At 46.7% G+C, this 19,546-nt stretch overlaps 1 protein-coding gene across 8 annotated transcripts in view; it reads left to right on the plus strand.

The window, feature by feature from the left end:
* Positions 1-19,546, plus strand: part of Socs2 (suppressor of cytokine signaling 2) — a 51,746-nt gene that overhangs the window by 4,569 nt on the left and 27,631 nt on the right. For 2 of the 8 annotated variants that reach the window (XR_012450949.1, XM_074084118.1), the window contains exons 1-3: positions 10,597-10,833; positions 12,286-12,646; positions 14,310-14,761. Coding sequence is in view for 7 of the 8 variants with exons in the window: in XM_074084118.1 (XP_073940219.1) it covers positions 12,508-12,646; positions 14,310-14,761 (591 nt within the window). In the remaining variant the exon portion in view is untranslated. The other 6 variants (XM_074084119.1, XM_020167344.2, XM_020167345.2 and 3 more) reach the window with 6 other exon arrangements.

Here is a 19,546-nt window from a genome sequence, read left to right on the forward strand (position 1 = left end):
ATGTAAAAGAGTTTTACTTGTTCCACAAGCTTGCAAATGCTTGGTAATATCACACTCATTTTCTCTAATGAGTATACAATGATATCCTACCATATTTTCATTTCCCTAAATTTGAATTTTCATATTTTAATGAATTAAGTTACATTTAATACATATTCTCTGATTAAAGTGTCTGTAAAATATTGTGACCATTTGTAGCTAGATTTTTGTATATTCTGGTTTTTTGGGTGGGACTGGGGTTTGAATTCAGGGCTTCACACTTGCAAAACAGGCTCTCTACTGCTTGAGCCACACCTCCAGCCCACTTTAACTATGGTTATTTTGGTGATGGGGTCTCTTGATCTATTTGCCCCTGCTGGCCTTGAGCTATGATCCTCCCAGCTCAACCTTCCAAGTAGCTAGGATTACAAGCATGAGCCACCGGTTTCCGTGTCTCTCTCTCTCTCTCTCTCTCTCTCTCTCTCTCTGAGATAAGGTTTTGCTTTGTAGCCCAAGCTGGCCTTTGAATTCTCTTTTTCCACTTCTTGAGTGCTGGGTTTACAAGGATGTAACACCATGCCGGCCAGTTAATATATTCTTATTACTGAGCTATAACAGTCCATTATGTCTTCTGGATAAAGTTCTTTATTAGATATAGAATTTTCTAATACTTTTTCCAACTCCGTAGAAAACTTTTCTTAAAATCATATTTCAAACATAACAGCTTTATTGGGTAGATTTATATAATATTATGTTTGTTTTTTTTTTTTTTTTTTGGTGGCACTGGGGCTTGAACTCAGAGCCTCATGCTTGCTAGGCAGGTGCTCTACCACTTGAGTCACTCTGCCAGCCCCTTGTCTGACTTTGGTGTCTAGATAATGATGGTCTCCTAAAAGACTTGTTAAGTGTTCTTACTTCCTTTTTTGTGGGGGAAGGGAAGGTTTTTGTGGTTGGTTTTATTTCTTCATTAAGTGTTTGGTAGAATTCACCAGTGAAGTCTTCTGAACCCAGAGCTCATTCAATAGATACAGAGCTACAGAAATTAGCCATTTCCTTTTAAGTGAACTTTATTAGTTTGTGTCATTCTGTGGCAGTTTTTTGGTGAGGTGGTGGCAGATGACTACCTTCTGATTTCCCAGTTGTTACAGTGATAATCTATTTACTTATTCAATTCATTGTTATTTTTGTCAGCTCAATGACTGGAATCAACAGACACATGAATTTAATCTAGTTGACAATGAGCCCCATGGCAGGGAAAAATTTGGTGGTTATGGCCAAGAAAAAGGCATTGTAGAGTGTGGGCTAAAAATATTCTGTTGAGAGGGACAAGTAATTGCCTGATGACTTTGTCAGGCAAATTTGCCTCTTATATGTATGGGTTTTATATGTGGAAGACAGGGAGCGAGAGAGAAGAGACAGAGACAGAGACAGAAAGAGAAACAGAGAGACAGGGAAAGCAAAGGTAACTAGTTCAGGGGACTTGCAATAAAAAGTCTTCCCAGCAAGTACTGGAAGAGCCAAAGGAAAAAATGGCAGCACTAGAGCCGTAATGTTCTGAGAATTATATCTAAATAGATGTTTGGGGTATTTTATAAGAAACAAGACTTTTGTGTTTATTTTAGAATTTTTGGCACATACTGAAATGTAACAACTTCTTGATTGGGAATATTTTAAAACAAAATAGAAAGGTCTCAACTTTCCCCCTCTATTCTTTATCCCTTGCCTATGTTTAAATATTGTAAATAATCTTGGAAGGCATTACAGTCTCATTTTTTTTGGACTAGCACTTGCAGTGATTTGAATGACCTATTTAAAAGGAAAGCTTCTTTTCCTCTTAAAATGTTAACCTTTGTTCATGCTAAATCCTATACTGTTTTCCTAAGAACAACATTGATAAGTACAGAACAACTTACTTAATGTACTTTGGCTGAATTTTGCTTACATGTAAAGTAGGTATTTTTTTCTATTATCATCAAAGTGTTGTTATAAGAATAAAATCAGGTAATGCAATGTATTGGTGAAGAGAGATTAACACTATCATGTAAAGACAAACAGATATTATTATATTGCTTTTCTTTATATTATGCATGGAGGTTCTTCTGTGGTAGCTACTATTTGTAGGGCTTGCCTTTTGGGGCTCTGCCACATGCCTTTGGCTAAAGTTAGGCTCAGCCATGATTGCCAATCTACAGATTGGTTCACTGGGTGCTGCTGCTTCTCAGAATTCCATGACTAAGCCAGGAGTGGTATTTGTTGTTTATTAATAGGTATTACTTCTGCCTGTTCTGCTTACCACATCATCATGGCAGGCCTTGACCTCTGTGAACTTCTCTGGAAAGTCAAATACATCTAGAAGTTGCCCAGGCTCAGGTCTACTAACACCACCAACTGCTTTTGAGAGGTCAAAAACAGCTTGGAAGTGGTTCAAATGAGAAGCTCATTCTGTCTAAACTTTTCATGATACTCATGAAAAATCAAAAGTCCAGAGAAATTCAGGGTTGGATCAAAGTTCCCCTCTTCTGAGAAGTCTGACAGGGCTTACCAACTGGGTTGTTTGTGGCAGTGCTTCCCAGTTGTCTGCAAAGTCCCTGTGTACACAACCATGACTTCTCACCTCTGATAGAATTATCTGCCATGGTGTCTCCCTTGCTACACTGAGATCTTCTGGAGGGGATAGGACTAAGTTCTATTTGTCCACAGGCCTGGAACAGTGTAAAGACTCCTCAGTGTTTGTGGCCTGGGTGAATCTCTCCATGTTGTGTGTACTACTGTTATGGGGTCAGACTCATGGTGATCAAGGAGAACTCCAACAAAGCCAGGCTCCTCTGTTAGCAGATCAGAGTGCAAAAGGAAAGCCAAAGAGCAGGCTGAGAAGAACATCTAAGCAGAAGAAGATGCAAAAGTTAAAGGGATCCAGGTCAGAAAGAAGGAGGTAAAAGCATTTGTTTCCTCATTTGAAGATGCATTATGTTCACTCATTCATTCAATAACTTTGAATGGTGCCTTCTATGGCCCAGGAACTGTTTTGGGGACGGGGGATAGAGTAGTGAAGACAAAAAACATAGTCTCTGCTTATATTCCCATGGGAGAATGACAAGAAACAAATGCCAAACGAATAACCATTTGCCAGGTAGTAGAAAGTACATGGTTAAAAAGTAAAGCAGGGGAAAAACAGTCACTAACAGGAGCTATTTTACATAAGCAGGAAGGGAAAGCTTCTCTTGGGTAAAGAGCTGAGTGCCTTGTGAATATTGGGGACAGAGCAGCCCGGAAAGAAGTACAAAGGCCCTGAGGCACATTTGGTGTATTGGGAAACAAGGAGACAGAGGATTAGAACATTGAGAGGGAGGAGAGAGGAGATAAAGTATCCTGCACTGGTGAAATAGTGTCACGAGTCTTGTGACACTAGTCTCTGACTAGCAGTCCAGTCCCATTAAATGCTGAAGACAGATCTTTCTCTCTCAGTAGTACCTCAATGGAGACATCTACTCCTACAAGGGTTCTCACCTGAGGTCAAAAGCCTCTGGGGTTCACAGTCAGTCTTCAAGTTGTCAATGAAACCCCCAAATCTTTTGTCTCCATCACTTTTTTCTGCAGAGAAAATCTTAACTGTTTACTGTAGATAAATGTCTATAAATTCCAGGTAGGAATACAGAAGAGTGAAACAAGTCAATAAGTGTGAGAATTCAGCCTTCTAAACACAGAGGAATATTCTTCACTTCCATGGAGAAATATGCTACCTCCCATTTGTCTTGATATGCTCAGTGTTTGGGATTGTTTATTTCTGGTAGATGCTTTGGTCCAGACGAATCTTTCTCCACTATAAGAAAACCTGTGCAAGGATGAGGACAAATGGCAAGTCGCATTCCCTACTGGGGAGAAGACAGGGGATGTGAAGAAGGTGTGAATGGGGTATGTGTGGGCCAACAGGGCCAGCCACTACTCTGTTTCTGCTGGTCACACCTTGGGGGAGTGGGACACAGTGTTAGTTACACTTGCAGTTGGTTAAGACTCAGGAGAGTATCTTTAGGGGTGAATCTCCAGATTTTTTATTTGATTGGCATGTTTTTAGAATCCTGGCATACAAGTCATACAAACATGGCTCCCATAGGCAGGTGGTTTGTGATTTCTGGTTTCGAGATTTACCAGAATTCCTAGGAGATCTGTGACTTAAATAGCACTGACAACCTCTGCACTAGAATATGACAACACTCTCCACTGCTGTGAGTGGAAAGACTAAGGGCATCCACCATGTTCCCGGGTCCCAGAAGTTTAGGGGAATGCCATCGGTCTCGCTCCTTCCTGTCCCCATCCCTGACCCAGGGCACTAATGCCAGGGACATCTGTTCCTCGCCCTCTTCCTTTGTCCACTAGTGAATGTCCTCCTGTCACAGATTCAGATTCTCCTGTTAAGGAATTTGGCCGTCTTGCCAAGATAGGTTATTGTATTCAGGTCACTGGGTTCAGGACCCAGAAAGTTCTTGTTCTCATTGTAGAAAGAATTCAAGGACATGAACACAGAGGAGATTTAAACGAGAGCAGGTTTATTAATACAAGCAAAAGTGCTCTCCCCCACCCCACCCCCTGTAGCTGGGCGCCAATGGCTCACACTTGTAATCCTATCTACTCAGGAGGCAGAGATCAGGAGGGTTGCGGTTCGAAGCCAGCCCAGGCAAATAGTTTGCAAGACCCTATCTCAAAAATATCTAACACAAAAAGGGCTGGTGGAGTGGCTAAGGTGTAGGCCCTGAGTTCAAGTCTCGGTACTGCAAAAAAAATAGTGCACCCCCAGACAGGAGGGTGGACAGGCTCAAGAAGGAAGACTGCGTTGAGGGTCCCAAGACCTTGAACTGTATTGGGATCTGCAGACATGGAAGTGGTCAGTCCTGGAAAATTGGGTTTCTGTATCCAGAAACTGGACCTTGTGTCATCAACTCTTCCCACATGTGAGTGGGGGATCTGATGACCTTGGATGGTCAGATGGGGACTGTGATTTTTTGGAGGCTGTTGGTCAGCAAGAAAGACCCTGCGGTATGTCACAAGCCATTCTGTTAAGTGACATCCTGTCAGTCCAGGATGTGATTCCTTATCAACATCCAAGTCTTTGTTCTCAGTGATCAGATTTCCTAACTCCCTACCTAACTCCTCTATCATTCCATTATGGGGACAAAGTATTTGGACATTGTAAAAGGAAATTAGTGCTGAGAAGCCCAGAAAAAAGTAGAAGATGCTTAGATTTTTGGTTTGTTTGTTTGTTTTTAAATATTGAGCCTCGATGTGTAATGTAGTCCAGGCTGGAAGTGAATTCACAATTCTCCTGCCTCTACATGGTCAGTGCTGGGATTTCAGGAGTGTACCACCAGGCCCAGATAGGAGTTGTTAAAGTAAAAGGTAACTCTTTTCTTCCTTTTCTCAGCCCTCCACTCTCTTCTTCCCCTAAATCCTTCCACACCCAACCTACTACATCCCAGGAGAAGGCCTGTGAATGTAAGTTGCAGAAACTCAAATCAAAGCAGGTCAGGAAAAAATAAACCCATTGACTCCGGTATATGGGAAGTCCAAGGGGGGACCATGGCTTCATGCTTGTGGATTCCAGTGCTCAGGAACCTTTCCCTGTCACCCAAACCTCCCTTAGCTCTGCTTTCTTTTTCTCTTGCCTTCATAGTTTGCCAGGTTCCCTCCAAGCAACAAAATAAAAGTGAGCTTGCCTGGCTATTATTGCTGTTTCTCGTGCAGCATTTGCCTCAAATTCTGAAGAAAATGGTTGGCCTGCAGGAGTTTGTGGACAAGGCCTTGTGTCCAAGGGTACAAGCCATTCCTATAGGCTAACCTCCTATGGGCTCCAGAGGAGTTGGTGCCAGAATCACAGGGACGCCCAAGACTGCTGATGTGTGGTGACTGTAGGGACATGGCAAATTCGAAGAGGAAGGGGTAGTGGACACTTAAAAATATACCTTCTGGGGCTGGTGGTGTGGCTCAACTGGTAGAGCGCCTGCCTAGCAAGTGCAAGGCCCTGAGTTCAAACCCCAGTACCATCAAAAAAGAAAAACAAACAAAAACAGTGTACCTTATGCCCACATGGGAGTCATACACAATCACCTCATCACTTCCTATGCACCCCCACCCCAAAAACCTAAAACACCCTCTCTGTAGCTTGGCAGAAGCCCAGTGTGGAGCACCTGTCAGTTCCAGTAGTAGAACATCTGCACTGCTGAACCAGAAGTGTCGAGTCTGGTTCGACACACAGAGGTTTCATGCCTTGGCTGCCTCTTAATGCAGGCAATGGCAGGAACTCCCCAGCTGTGGGAAACCTCCCTCCCTTCCCTCCTCAAGTGGAACACACCTCATCCCTGCAGCTGTGAATTTGCTCCACCAAACAGAAGAGATGCTGGCGTTCCTGAGTGTGTAGGAATCAATGGAGTCACGTTGACACCTATAAATTTTAAAACTGAACAGGAATTCAAGTGATCGATTCCATGGAGGTCTCAGGCAGCCACAGGTGGGGCCTGTGGGGAAGGGGAGGGTTCCTATAGGCCAATCTGAAACAATCTCATCCGTATGGAAAAAAATCTAAACTTGCTGAGAATGAAAGGGTGATAGTCAATGGAACAGCTAATCTTTACAAAGGGCTTCCCAAAACACTCTTCACAGATTATTTCATTGAATCCTACAATACCCTTGTGACATTATTAGCTCCATAAGAGGATAAATAACTTTTTTGTAGTACTGGAGTTTGAACTTCAGTCCTTGTGCTTGCTAGACAGGTGCTCTACTGCTTGAGCCATGCCCCCAACCCAAAAAGAGGCTAAATAATTTGCCAATAATCACACATGTAGCAAGTGGTAACAGTGAGGATTCATACTTGCATAGTTTAATCTTAAAGCTAAGCTGCTAATGTGTTATTTATTCATTCAACAACTATGTTGAATGCTTCCTCCATGCTGACAACTGTTCAAAGTGCTAAAAAACCAGCACTTTCAGTGTGAACAATGCAAGTGAAAATACATGAAGCCCAACCTGGGGCCATGGCTCAAGTGGGAGAGCTCCTGCCTAGTAAGCATGAGGCCCTGAGTTCAAACCCCAGCACCACTAAAAACAAAGCAAAAATACATTCTAGTAGAGGAGAAAAATAAGTTAAACAGAAAAATAAAACACAAATTAGGTTAGACAGTGATCAGGGTTAAGGAAAAACCTAGAGCCTGGAAGAGGAACAAGTGTGTGTGTGTGTGTGTGTGTGTGTGTGTGTGTGTGTGTGTGTGTGTGTGTAAGGGTCAGTTCTGAGTGGGGTGATGAGACAAAATCTCTCAAAGAAGGGAACATTAAACAAAGATCTGAGGAAATCAAAGAGCAAGGCATACAGATATCTGAAAGAAGAGGGTGGAGAAAACAGCAAATCCAAAGGACGTGTGGAGGAGCAAGAGCAGCATGTTCTAGAAACAACAAGCAGTCCAGAGCTGAGTGATCAAGGAACAGGGCAGGAAGAACTGAGAATGAGACATAAATGGGACCAACCCTTGCAGGACTTTACCAGTGGCTCTTAGGGTTTTTTGTCTTTTACTTGGGTGCAATGCAGCCAGAAGAGGGGTGTGAAATGACCTGTGTATACAGAATTATTCTCACTACTCTGTTGCAGAGGGACAAAGAGGCCTTTCAGGAGACTGAGGCAGTCATCTGAACAGAGGTTAGGGTGATTTGACCTGGTGTGCAGTGGACATGTAGCAAGAGCTTCAGTTCTGGATTGATTGTGAAATTGGAGTGGCAGGGTTGGCCGGCAGGTGGGATGTGGGATGTGTGTGAAAGAGAGAAGTCAACCGTGTTCTAAGGCCTTTGGCCAGTGCAACCTAGAATGGAACCAACATGTTCCGAGGCAGGCAGAGTGCAGGAGGAATGGCTTGCCTTTGCTTTTATCTGAGAGGGGAAGCATCAACATGTCTCAGTTTGGGACATTAAGTCGGGGGTGCTTATTAGGCAACTGAAGGGTGATGCCGAGCTCAGGGTGCTCTATAAACGACACTCTGCTTCATTAGAGTAATTGAAAACATCAACTCACATTTGATTTTGGAAAAAATGTAACTCTCTCAAAGATACTAGAAAAGCATGAAAGAAAGATGTAAAAATTCACCTATATCCTACCTCTGCGTTCATTCCTCCACCTTGCCCTCTGGTTTTGTCCACGTGCATACAAAATTGTATAATGTGATCCTAGCAAAGCTACAAGTTCAAGCTCAGCTTTTTTCCATTGACATGATACTGTCAACATTTTCCTACATGGCTCCCATCTATGTTTTTGAGGATTAAAAAGGCCAAAAAAAAAATGCTGGGGATTGCTGAAAAATATTTTAGAAATGAAAGTAAAAAAATCATACTTTGATACAAAGCTTGGCGTTCTTCTAGCTAGTGTTGTGCTTACTGTCATGTTTGTGGACAGTGGTTGTGACTTTGAGCTAGTCCCCTGATGACAGCCTGCTCTACACCCAGTCAGGGAGTGGCATTCTAGAAAGAGGGAACAGCGTGTGCAAAGGCCCTGGGGAGACACATAAAAAAAGGGCTTCTGGAAGATTCATTACAATTTGACAATTAGATAGAAATTAAATTAAATTTAGGAATATCTTTTAACTTAAGCTATAGAACGGTGGTTACACCCCTCCTCTGGGATTCTCCACCAAGGAAAAAGAAGCCACAGAGAATAATTTAGGGCTTAGTGAACCTTAGTAGATTTAGGGGTTCATAGAGTTGACTTTGAGTCTCGGACTCCACACAAACTCTATGTGGAATCTCATTTGTTCATTCACCTTAGTTCTTCACCAAGACTCGAATCCAATTTTCTTCTCTCTTTTTTTTTTTTAATGATGGGACTGGGGTTTGAACTCAGGGCTTCACGATTGCAAGGCAGGCACTCTACCGCTTGAACCACACCTCTAGTCCATTTTGCTCTGGTTATTTTGGAGATGGGGTGTCTTTATTTGCAAGGGCTGACCTCCAATCGCAATTGTCTGAATCTCAGCCTCTCAAGTAGCTAGAATTGCAGGCGTGAGCTACCTGCGCCCAAACTGTAATCCAGTTCTTAATTTTATAGAAAGCAGGGGGTCCACAAAGGGTAAAATGACTTGTTCAATAATTCAGTTTCTAATAGGGTTTTAATTAGCTCCAATTTTGCCCGTCAAAGACTGTAAAAACACCGGCACACGACTCCATGGTTGATAAAGTCCTTTGTCAGCTGGGAAATGTCCCCTCCGGGTCTCACCCGCCTATCATGTGAATAGACCTACTCAAAAGCAGGAAAACAACTGCGGAAAACCTTGGTGCATGACTCCGGCCCTACAGCTGGGAGCCGGCTGGCGCTTCCTTCTAGAGCCGGCAGGCGGGGCACCAAGCAAGGTTTGCAGGCCGCGCCTCCCCCACACCCTCTCCGCCTTCTTCGCCCAACTTCCCCATAGCCACCGCTTCAACTAAAAGTGGCCATTGACCTTTTAAGCTTTTGAGCAATGATGCAATAGAGTAGTATTTCAAAGAAAAATGGTTATCGAAATTTTGGATCCGGTTTTCCCATGAGTGTTAATGGTTTTTTAAAAAGTAGGTCATATTTAAAGTAGGTCACATTCTGGGGACGGGCGTGCAGGCAAGAAGGTTAAGTTTCTGCTAAGGCTAGGTGGTCTCCAACGGGGTGGGAAGGTGAGGGTCCCGGGAGGGAAGAGGTGCTGCGATCCTTCCGAATTCCCTGGTCCCGAGAGCCCGCCCAGCAGGGAATCACAGCGACGAGCGCTCTCTGGAATTGGGGACCGAAGCCCACCCCCGCCACCTTCCGGACGCGCAGGTAAGGGCTCTTGCTCCGCAGCCCCCGCAGGTGATCCAGCCGGGCCGCAGGGCCTCGAGAAAGAGACGGTGGACAGGGGCCGAGGAGGGAGGGAGCAGCGGGGTAGGGCTGGTGCGGGAGATCGCGAGCCCGAGCGCCGAGAGGAGGGACTGAGAGCGGCTCGCGCGCCTTAAGGAGGCGCCTGTCGCCGCCCGATCGCTGCTTCTAGGGCCGGGGCCGAGGGGGCAGCCTCGGGCTCCCAGGCTCCAGAGGAACCCGGAGCGGGGAGGGGGTGGCACTCGACTGGCAGCGGTGCCCCAACTCCATCGGTGGTGTCTTAGAGCAGGAGGGGCTGGTTTTCCAGGACCCCCCGATCCTCTCCTGCAACCCCCTCCCCCAAAATGTGGCGCGGAGGGTCGCGTCTAGGAGGCGGGGGGTGGATAGAAAGAATGACCCTTCCCGCGGCAGGGGCCGAGGCCGGTTGCTATTCGCCGGATCGGGGTATTTGGCTGACACCGGTGATGACAGGCAGCGGCCGCCAAATCGGGGTTGGCGGTGGCCAGGACTTTTTCTCCCGTTGGCCCCCTGCACCTTGAGGAGTGGGGCTGGGGGAGGGCGGAGTCCCGCGCGTCCACACCGCAGGCGCCCGCAACCGCAGCTCTCCGCCCGTCCTCCTTGAAGCCTGCGCATTGGCGCCCCAGCCTCTTTAAAGCGGTAGCGGGGGCTGCGGTCACGTGAGGCGGATTCCTGGAAAGTTCCTGGAAAGCGGCCTCCGCAGCCGCCGGGCGGGGCGCGAGCGCGCGGACGGGGGGGAGGGAGGCGGGGAGCGAGGGAGGCGCGTCGGGCCGCGAAGTCGCGCGCACACACTGCTCCGGGGATAGACGTTTAACTCTTGCCAAGTCTCGCCGCCGCCGCGGCTCGAGGGCCTTGGGCTTCCCTTGAAGCATGAGCCTCCTCGCCCGCAGCCACCGGCGCTACGCGGGCCGCAGACACTGCGCGCCGGGGCCCCCGGCGCACAGCCTCAGGCTCCCCGGCGTCCGGAGCGCGGACGCACGCGACAGGTACCGGTGGGGGGAGCCCGAAGGCTCCGCGCGAGGACAGTGGCTGGCTGGGGAGGGCGGCGGGGCGCGGCCGCGTGCGCGGGGAGCGGCGGTCTGCCTTGGCTTCCGCAGTTCAGGGCGCCGGGGGCCGGGGGGATGATGAGTTCGAGCCACGGCTCTGCCCCGCACCCGGGAGCCACTGTCTACTCTCCGGTTCCTTTTCAGCGTCGGGAAGTCTCCGGAGTTTTGTTTTGGTTCTTTCGCCCACCCCCTAAACTGCCATCCAAATCCATTACCCTCCTTATAACCTGATCTCCCGCCCCTCCCCACCAGCCTGCCTCCGCCCTTGCTCCTTCCTCCCGCCCTCTCTCCTTCCCACCTCTTTGGTCGTGGCTGAAGGGAAACCATGCAGCTGCCTGGGGCAGGGGGTGTCGCAGCCCGGGGCGGGGCCGGGGGGCGTATGTCGGAGCGATGATCCCGGGGATTTTTGTCTGTCCTCTGCGCAGAGAAGTCTGACCGCTTCCGCAGAGCGCAGGGCTGGTCGCATCTCTAGGCATCTCATTCCCAAATTAAACGTCAGGGGAAACTCGGGCGGACACCCCTCCTCTGCCAGCTCCCCCGCCCCATGTCCTCTGGGGAGGCTGCCTGGTGCGGAGGCGGCGGCGCCCGCGGCCGAGGTAAGAGCTCGGCGTTGGTTGTTTGCACGTCCCGCCGCGCTCACCGCTGCCCGTTCGGCCCCCGCCTCGCTTCGAGCTCCTTCGGGGGCTGCGCGCTCGGGCCGATTCCTCGACAGCGCCCGCCGCGGCACAGCGGCAGCAGCCGTCCGCGTCCCGGAGCGACCTCCACGGCACCGGGCGGCGTCCCCCGCCTCTGCCCGGATCGCGCCCGGGGAAGCGGGGGAGGGGGCCGAGGCAACCTCCGCTGCGGGGATGCGGCCGCTTGCGCACCTCTGCACCCGCGGCTGGCCGCCCGGGCCCTGGGAGCCCAGCGGCGCTTTAGGGTGTGGGACCAGGTTTTATCGGGTGCTTCCTTCCAGGGGCCCTCGGGCTGCTCGAGGTTTAAGATGAAAATGCCAGTTTGGGAGAGCTGTCCTTTTTAAAATGTTCTCCTTGTCCATGACAGGGGCCTAGCCGCACTTGACCCGCAGGTGTGTGACTAATTGTGTTTCCCAGGCTTCCAGTTTGTGATTTCTGGGAGCCGCTCTGGGCGAGAAGACACGTTCACTCTCATCCTGTCTCCTACTCTTCCCCCCAACCCCCACCAACTCCTGAGTCTTGGATTCCTGCTGTCTTTATCCATCTTTTCTCCAGAGCTGGGGCAGGGCGGTAATTGGATGCTTGGGGTTAAATGGTACAGGAGCTTGGAGGCGGAGGAGTCCCCGGGATTTTCCACGTCTGCGTTTCCCCACCCCCACCCCAGCCACTGGGGTTCAGGTCAGACTGACCCAACCCCCGTCCCACTTTCTCTTCGCAGGCGATCTGTGGGTAACCGCGTCTGCGAGAGACTTTGCCATCAGTCCGCCAGGACTTGGGGAGAAAGAATCGGCAGCTCTCCATCCCCTCCCCTTCCGCCACCATTTCGGACCCCCAGCTAGGAGTCTTTTTGGGGTTCCCTCTGACTTCCAGCAAGGACGCCAGCCCTTCTGTGACCTCAGCTCGGTCGACCACCTGTCTTTGCGGCGGTCATTCTTCTCCCATGACCCTGCGGTGCCTGGAGTCCTCCAGGAATGGCGCGGACGGGACGCAAAGCCAGTGGGGTACCTCGGGGTCGGCGGAGGAGCCGTCCCCGGAGGCGGCGCGTCTGGCGCAGGCCCTGCGGGAGCTCAGTCACACAGGTAGGGTGCGGACGGCCGCGGCGCGTGCGGGAGGGGGTGCCTCCCCAAGGCGCGGTTGGGTGGGGGAGCCGAGGTAGGAAGCAAAGAATGGGATGGAAGTACGTCCCCGCTGCAGGGCGAGGGACCGCGGAGAGGGATGCCCGCCTGCTCGGCTCCGGATGTTAGGGAGTGCGAAGGGAAAGCGGCTCTCCAGGGACGTAGAGGCTCGGGGAAGGGCGGGGCGCGAGCAGGGCTCCCTAGAAATCGCCTCTTAGCTTGCTGCTCAGCCAGGGGCGCTCAGGCTCGAACCCCGGCGGGGAAAGGCACCCGGCGCCTCCCTTTCCGTGGGTGCAAGGGCGGCGAATGGGCGCTGCGCTCCCGGCAGCCTCAGCTGCATCTGGCTCCCGGGCGGAGCCGCCGCTGTAGCCCGGGATCCAGGCGGCCAAGTTCAGCGGCTGACCGACTGCGGCGAGGGCAGCTGCCCGGGAGCCCCGCGGAGCCCCGCCTGGAGGCGCGGGGCGCCCGGGTGCGGTTCGTTTCACCCGCAGTCCTGCGCTGCGAGCGGCTCCCTCTAGTCTCTCTGCATCTGAAAGAAAAGATTCGGAAAAAAATAATCTGGCAGATCATTTAGGCTTTCAGAATCTGGATCCTAAAAACTTAGTTGTAGTAGCAATAGGCGAGGGAGAGGGAAAAATTCCCTGACTTGGAGTTCCAGTCCTCGCGTGGGGGCCCCGGGCTTTCCCTCAGCCGGAGAGACCCGCCCATTGCAAGTATCCCGGGCCGATTGCAAGTATCCTGGGCCGATTGCAAGTATCCCGGGCCCATTGCAAGTATCCCGGGATTATTGTTAATTTTTTTTTTGCTGGGGTGGGGACAGCACATTGTTCAAACTTCGTAAATGCACAATGTCTTTGAGTCACTGTTGAAACGGGATGGGCTTAGGGACATGGCCTGGGTGAATCAAGTGGAGAATTCCTAGGAAACCGACACGGTTGTGATTCGATTTGAAGAGGGCAAAGTCCACAAGAGTGTAGCAAAGATTATAAACCTGAAGTACTGTGAGTCATGGCTTGCCCCTTTCCCAAGGCTGATGAGGTAGTTGTAATCAAAGCAGCAAACGGAAGCGCATACAAGAGAGCTGTACATTTAAAACAACTAAACAGCAGTGTTTTCTAGGACTTCGAACAGAAACGCAGCCATTAGCAGATTCTTTGGGGAAGAGAAGAGGGGGGACCCACCATCCAAAAAAAGTTGTTTCTGTTTTTACTCTATTGAAATTACAGGAGTTGAGTTTTCCACTTTTGTAAGGACATATTTGTTCCTAACTTACTTAATCTATGTTTCAGTGAAACAGTACTGAAAGCATCTTGGTTGTTATCCAGTGTGTCTTACTGCACAAGTTCTTTTAGCCCATTAGAAGAAAATCTTTTCATAGAGCTAAGTAAGAAAGTTATTTTAAAAAGAGAGGAAGAAAACTGGCTTGCGGTTGGTGCTCATAAAACAAAATGTACTCACATTTTCATTAAATTCCTATCAAAATTGTTTGTGGTAGTCCCTGATAACCTTTCACTCATAGACATTTGTTTAGAGCTAGAAAAATTATTGCCAAGTATGGACCCTACTCTAAAAGTTCTTATAATAACTATTTTACCTTTTTCTTTTTCTTTTTGAACAAAAACCCCAGGATGGTACTGGGGAAGTATGACTGTTAACGAAGCCAAAGAGAAATTAAAAGAGGCACCAGAAGGAACTTTCTTGATTAGAGATAGTTCACATTCAGACTACCTACTAACAATATCTGTTAAAACATCAGCTGGACCAACTAACCTGCGAATTGAGTACCAAGATGGAAAATTCAGATTGGATTCTATCATATGTGTCAAGTCCAAGCTTAAGCAGTTTGACAGTGTGGTTCATCTGATTGATTACTACGTTCAGATGTGCAAGGATAAACGGACAGGCCCAGAAGCCCCCCGAAATGGGACTGTGCACCTGTATCTGACCAAACCGCTCTACACGTCAGCACCATCTCTACAGCATCTCTGTCGACTCACGATTAACAAATGTACCGGTACCATCTGGGGACTGCCTTTACCCACAAGACTAAAAGATTACTTGGAAGAATATAAATTCCAGGTATAAGTGTTTCTCTTTTTCTAAACATGCCTCATATGAGAGCCTCTCTGAATGCAGCTATGTGAAAGAGAACCAAAACTTGAGTGACTGCTCTGGATAACTGTGCAGAATTCTTCCTAAACACAGTTGAAGTCAATCTAATTTAAATGTGTGAAGAGGTAGCTAGGTATTTTAAGTTCCCCCAGATATTTGCAGCCCAGTGATGCTTCCTTTCCTAAGGCTGACCAAGACCAGATGATCCTTTTAATTTAAAAAGAAAACATCCCAAGCAAAGGCTCAGGGAGCATTTTATCAGAATGCCTTTCCCTTCTGAAGTTTCTTTGCACTAGGTCAAAGGTCCAAGCTCCCAGCTCCAGTAGTAGGAAAGAGGTCCATGTGGAGTACTGAAGAAGGAAAGGAACCAAGCTGACCCAGGCTTAGCTTCAGTTTTATATGCCTGGTTATCAAAGTCTGTTTTAGGACATTTTATATTTCACATTCTGATGTACCTAAGAGTTTTGTTAAACAGATCATGCTTGTGAGTAGTTATCCCCTCCTTTTATGCAATTAACCAAATCAACCAAAAAAAATGACCATGAAATCCTGTATCTGTCTTTTTACTACATGTATGAACTTTCTCCTGTGAATGAGTACTGTAGTAATCCATTTCAAGGGAGCCTTATTTCAGAATTCTTTCAAACTGGTGCAAACAGGAAAAGACTTTCTCTTTTCCTTTAAGGCTAAAGACAAGAATGTCATGCTCTACAGGTGCAATTCAATCCCTGGTAATAAAAACCAATGTAGATAGAGACATTTCACCCTTGGCAGTAGCTGTGTCCCAGCCTGTTGCCATTAATTTTGGAAATGGCTTTAGAAACTTCCAAGTTGTCCTTGAATTGTCTAACCATGGACATTAGCAGTTGTCTCCCTTCTACTATGTAGAATACTTTGACTTAATTTTCTTCCAGATATAGGGGGATACCTGCCTGTTTTTGTTTTTTTTTTTAAAGTGTTTATTTACTGCTGTTACTACTTGATTAGAATGTATTAAATAAAAAAAAAAACCCTGAGTTTTACAAGTTGCATTTATTACTTTGAATTGTAGCGATTGTATACTTTTATGGTGATAGATGGTTGCCATAAAAACTTAGGTCAAGTGAAATAAGTCAAATAATTAGCATAAAGTAGAACATGACTGTCCTTTGCATTTTGGAAAGCATGGTTTAGTAAGTACAGGATGATCTTTTACAACACTGATACCATTTCTTTCCAAAAACGATTTAGAAACTAGAAAAATTATGTCATGACCTGGCCATTTACAAGTTGAGTAGATAGAATATGAAATAAAAGGTGAAAGTTTTATGGCCACATATTTTTGGTTTTTGCCACATAGTCTTATAACTGTCGCAAATGGAATCCAGTCATTAATTCTCCTACCTTTTAAATTTTCCTGTGTGGCTGTATACTACGATGTATTGTCAGAAAGCTGAGCCCAGTATATCATGTGTGTACCCTGAGTAAAATAGAAAACACAATTACAAATTATAGTAGAACGTGCTTATTGCATATCTTATTTTAATGAAGATCTTAGAAATCATGAAATGATTTTGTGCCTGAAAGGAAAATATACTTTGTGTGTCCAAATAGCAGAGCCAGACTTGGAAGATTGCTAGGTATGTCTTAGGAAGAGTTTGTAGAATGACATTTAAAGACAATGTAGACTTTTAGGTCTGCTCTGTGATGGGTGATAACCTTTTCATTAGGATATTCAGATTGTGTGATTTATTTCACATTCCCCTTCCCCCACACACACAATATTTGTCTGGATGTGGGACTTGGTGGCATTTCTTTAAAGATCTTTTGCATGTCCGCCATTTCACAGTTACTGGGAGTGAGGAGGCAGTAGGAGAATTAGAAGAAGTTCTACATTATTGCTAGCAGGTGACCTGAAGCCAGAGGACAGTCCAGATTTCTCTGGTGTGTGCTGTGGAACCAATTGCCTTCTGCTTCTAAATCTCTCTCTTCCAAGAAAATTGATAAGCATCAGGAGATAATCTTTGTTTTGCTTTATAATTTCCAACATCATTTATTGATTGAGTCATTGTTTACCAGATTCTTACTTAGTAAATTGCATTCATTATTTCATCTAATCTTCACAGGGTCAGGGTAAGCAAAGTGCAGTGATTACACGAGGGCAGTGCTTTCGCATTGATCCAAGTGAACAAATTAGAGCAGGCTGTAAAAGTTAGAGCACCTTTTTTTTTTAAACTACCATCCCAACCGGAAGAGTACAGATACCTTAATTAATGTGCCCCGTGGGATTCTAGCCAACCTGGTTCAGTGGTTTTATTTTGTTTTTCTTCCCCTGAACACTCCTGAAAGGGGAGCTCATAATAACTGGTGAGGGGTGGCTGGGGAGGAGGTTTAGCCTTTTATTCGGTGACTGTTAAAGGATGCCAGTAACCATTTGACCTACAGTGGAACAAAAGAGATAGGATATATTCCATCCACATTATCCTTAATAGAACCTGGAAAAGATGTTCACTGTTCTTTTTCTATGCAGGGCAGTTTAGGACTGGGGTTTTTGTTATTGTTGTTGAAGAATATCATCTGTAAGATTTGTGTATCCCACAGACTTAAACTACTTTGATCTGAGTTTCTGTTTCCCCACGGAGGTGACACAGTGGAGTGTTTCATTAACATGACAGTGGGCACAGGCAACTGCTTTTTAGGGATGGAGAGATTTGTGTAGAACTTCAGTGAAGAAAAGGGTAGCTGGGTTTGTATGAGCCCAGAGTTCTTTCTGGCGTGTCAATATGAAAGTTTTGACTTCACAGTAATTATGTAATCCAAATAGGTAACAGAATGGGACAGTTGTTCAGGAGTGTTTATTTTCTTGGAAAGGATTTTCTCTGCTTTTAGAAAATTGTACCCTGTTAGGAGGGTAGGAGACAGAGATGTCATCATATAATCCAGGGGATGGAATGTCCTGAGACCAGGTGGTGCCTTTCTGGGATGTGGGTTTAGGTGCAGGCCAGGAGAGGGTGGAGTGGCTGTGGGTCTGTGACATTTGGGCTGAAGTCTCAGTGTCCCAAGTGGTCCTTGCTGTTCTTTTAGTGAAATAGCATTGCTCTAGGGCTGTCCTTTTAAAACTTGGAGGCCCATATTCTCCTCTTCCAGTTGTTAACTTCGTAGAATTTAGTTCCTTTGTTTTATGGAAGACTTCAGAGGTTAGATCTGTGCACGCACAACCATGCAGCATGTGAAATCAGTGGTAGGCAGTATGCAAATGCAGATCTTAGGGGAGTATTTGTAAAAAGCTGTACACTTCCAGCTTCTGTTAAAACTGTCAGTGCTTCTCTTTGCTGCAGTTCTGTCCACATGGCATTTCTCGTCCTCTGACATTTGAAAACCAGGCCTCTGGAGATTGTGGTGGACACTTCAGTTTTTGGCTCTTTCCACCCTACTCGGAAGAACCAGCTACTCTGCTGGGCTTCACCACATCTTGATCCACATTAGAGTTTTGCATTAATTTAATTCCTCAAGATTGATTTGTTTGTGATGTTGGAGATCAAACCCAAGGCCTCATGTGCAAGGCAGTTACTCCACCACCGAGCCCTATTCCTAAACCTGCTCAAGGTTTCTAATCTGTTTGTTTTTTTACAATCTAACACCTCCCATCCATACTGCACGATCTCATATTTGCCTCTGCCAGATGTGACCCCGGTGGATGCCCAGGTGACTGCCTGTGCTTCTGTGTTCACCAGTGGCTTTTGCCAACTCTTAAGACCTTATTGTCTCATTTTTATACCATAAAGTTGCCCATTTAGGTCATCACACACAGCCCTGATGGCCATAAACTATTATACTTGAGATAGGTAACTGTTTGATGCAGAATAGCTCCAGATTGATTTGCCTCTTTGTGTCACTCTCTTGGACTCCCTCCAGGTTGTGAAACCAGTAGCTAGCCCCAAATGTTACCCCTTGCATGTTTTTATTTATTTGTTTATTTTATTTTACAATTCAGAAACTCCTTTTTCACCAATTTGTACTTCAAGAGGAACAAAAATGCCCCTCCCTTCGGGTTCTGCTTGTCTTGACATAGAACAACTCTGTGATAGTGTGTGTTTATCTTATATTATCTTCTTTGCATAGTTTTGATTTTTCTAATTTTTCCTGTGTGGTTTGAGTTTAGGTTACTATACCTCACACTCAGGTAAAGCAACAGCTGTTGCTACAAATGCTTAGACAGTGGGTCAAATGAAGCCATCCAGCAAAGCTGAATGCACATTCCCACCCCTTCCCCAGCTCTGCTCACGAGGAGGCTGCATCTGCCGAGTGTTGCCACAGAGAATGGGACTCACTTCAATAAACATTTACTGAGCCATAAAAATAAAACTGTTTTTATAGACGACTCTCACTTTGATCTCCATTCTTCACTTCGAGAAGCTGAGTTGTCCTAGAGCAGGGCACAGTTTGTGATGGATTGCTGTACTGTGGCTTCACCTCTGTTAGAAACAGGGACAGCTTTCCTCTTCTGTCTAAGCATAAGTGCCACCCAAAGGGCCCCTTTGCTGTGTGTAGCAAGACCTTTGCTAGTTAAATCATCACAGATGATTTTATTTTCTTAGTGTTTTTTTCCCTCCCTTTTGGTATCCCTTTTCCTGTTTAGATTTTGGTCCAGAGTGCTGGATGATCTTTAACATTCAGAAAAGTATTTTCCATGTTGTCTCTACTCAGAGAAATTGTTTAACTTCCCAGTTTAACATCCCTCTGCCATCTCGATGAATTTTGACACTTCTTAGG

The sequence above is a fragment of the Castor canadensis genome, chromosome 8, assembly GCF_047511655.1.
Source record: "Castor canadensis chromosome 8, mCasCan1.hap1v2, whole genome shotgun sequence".
NCBI lineage: Eukaryota > Metazoa > Chordata > Mammalia > Rodentia > Castoridae > Castor > Castor canadensis.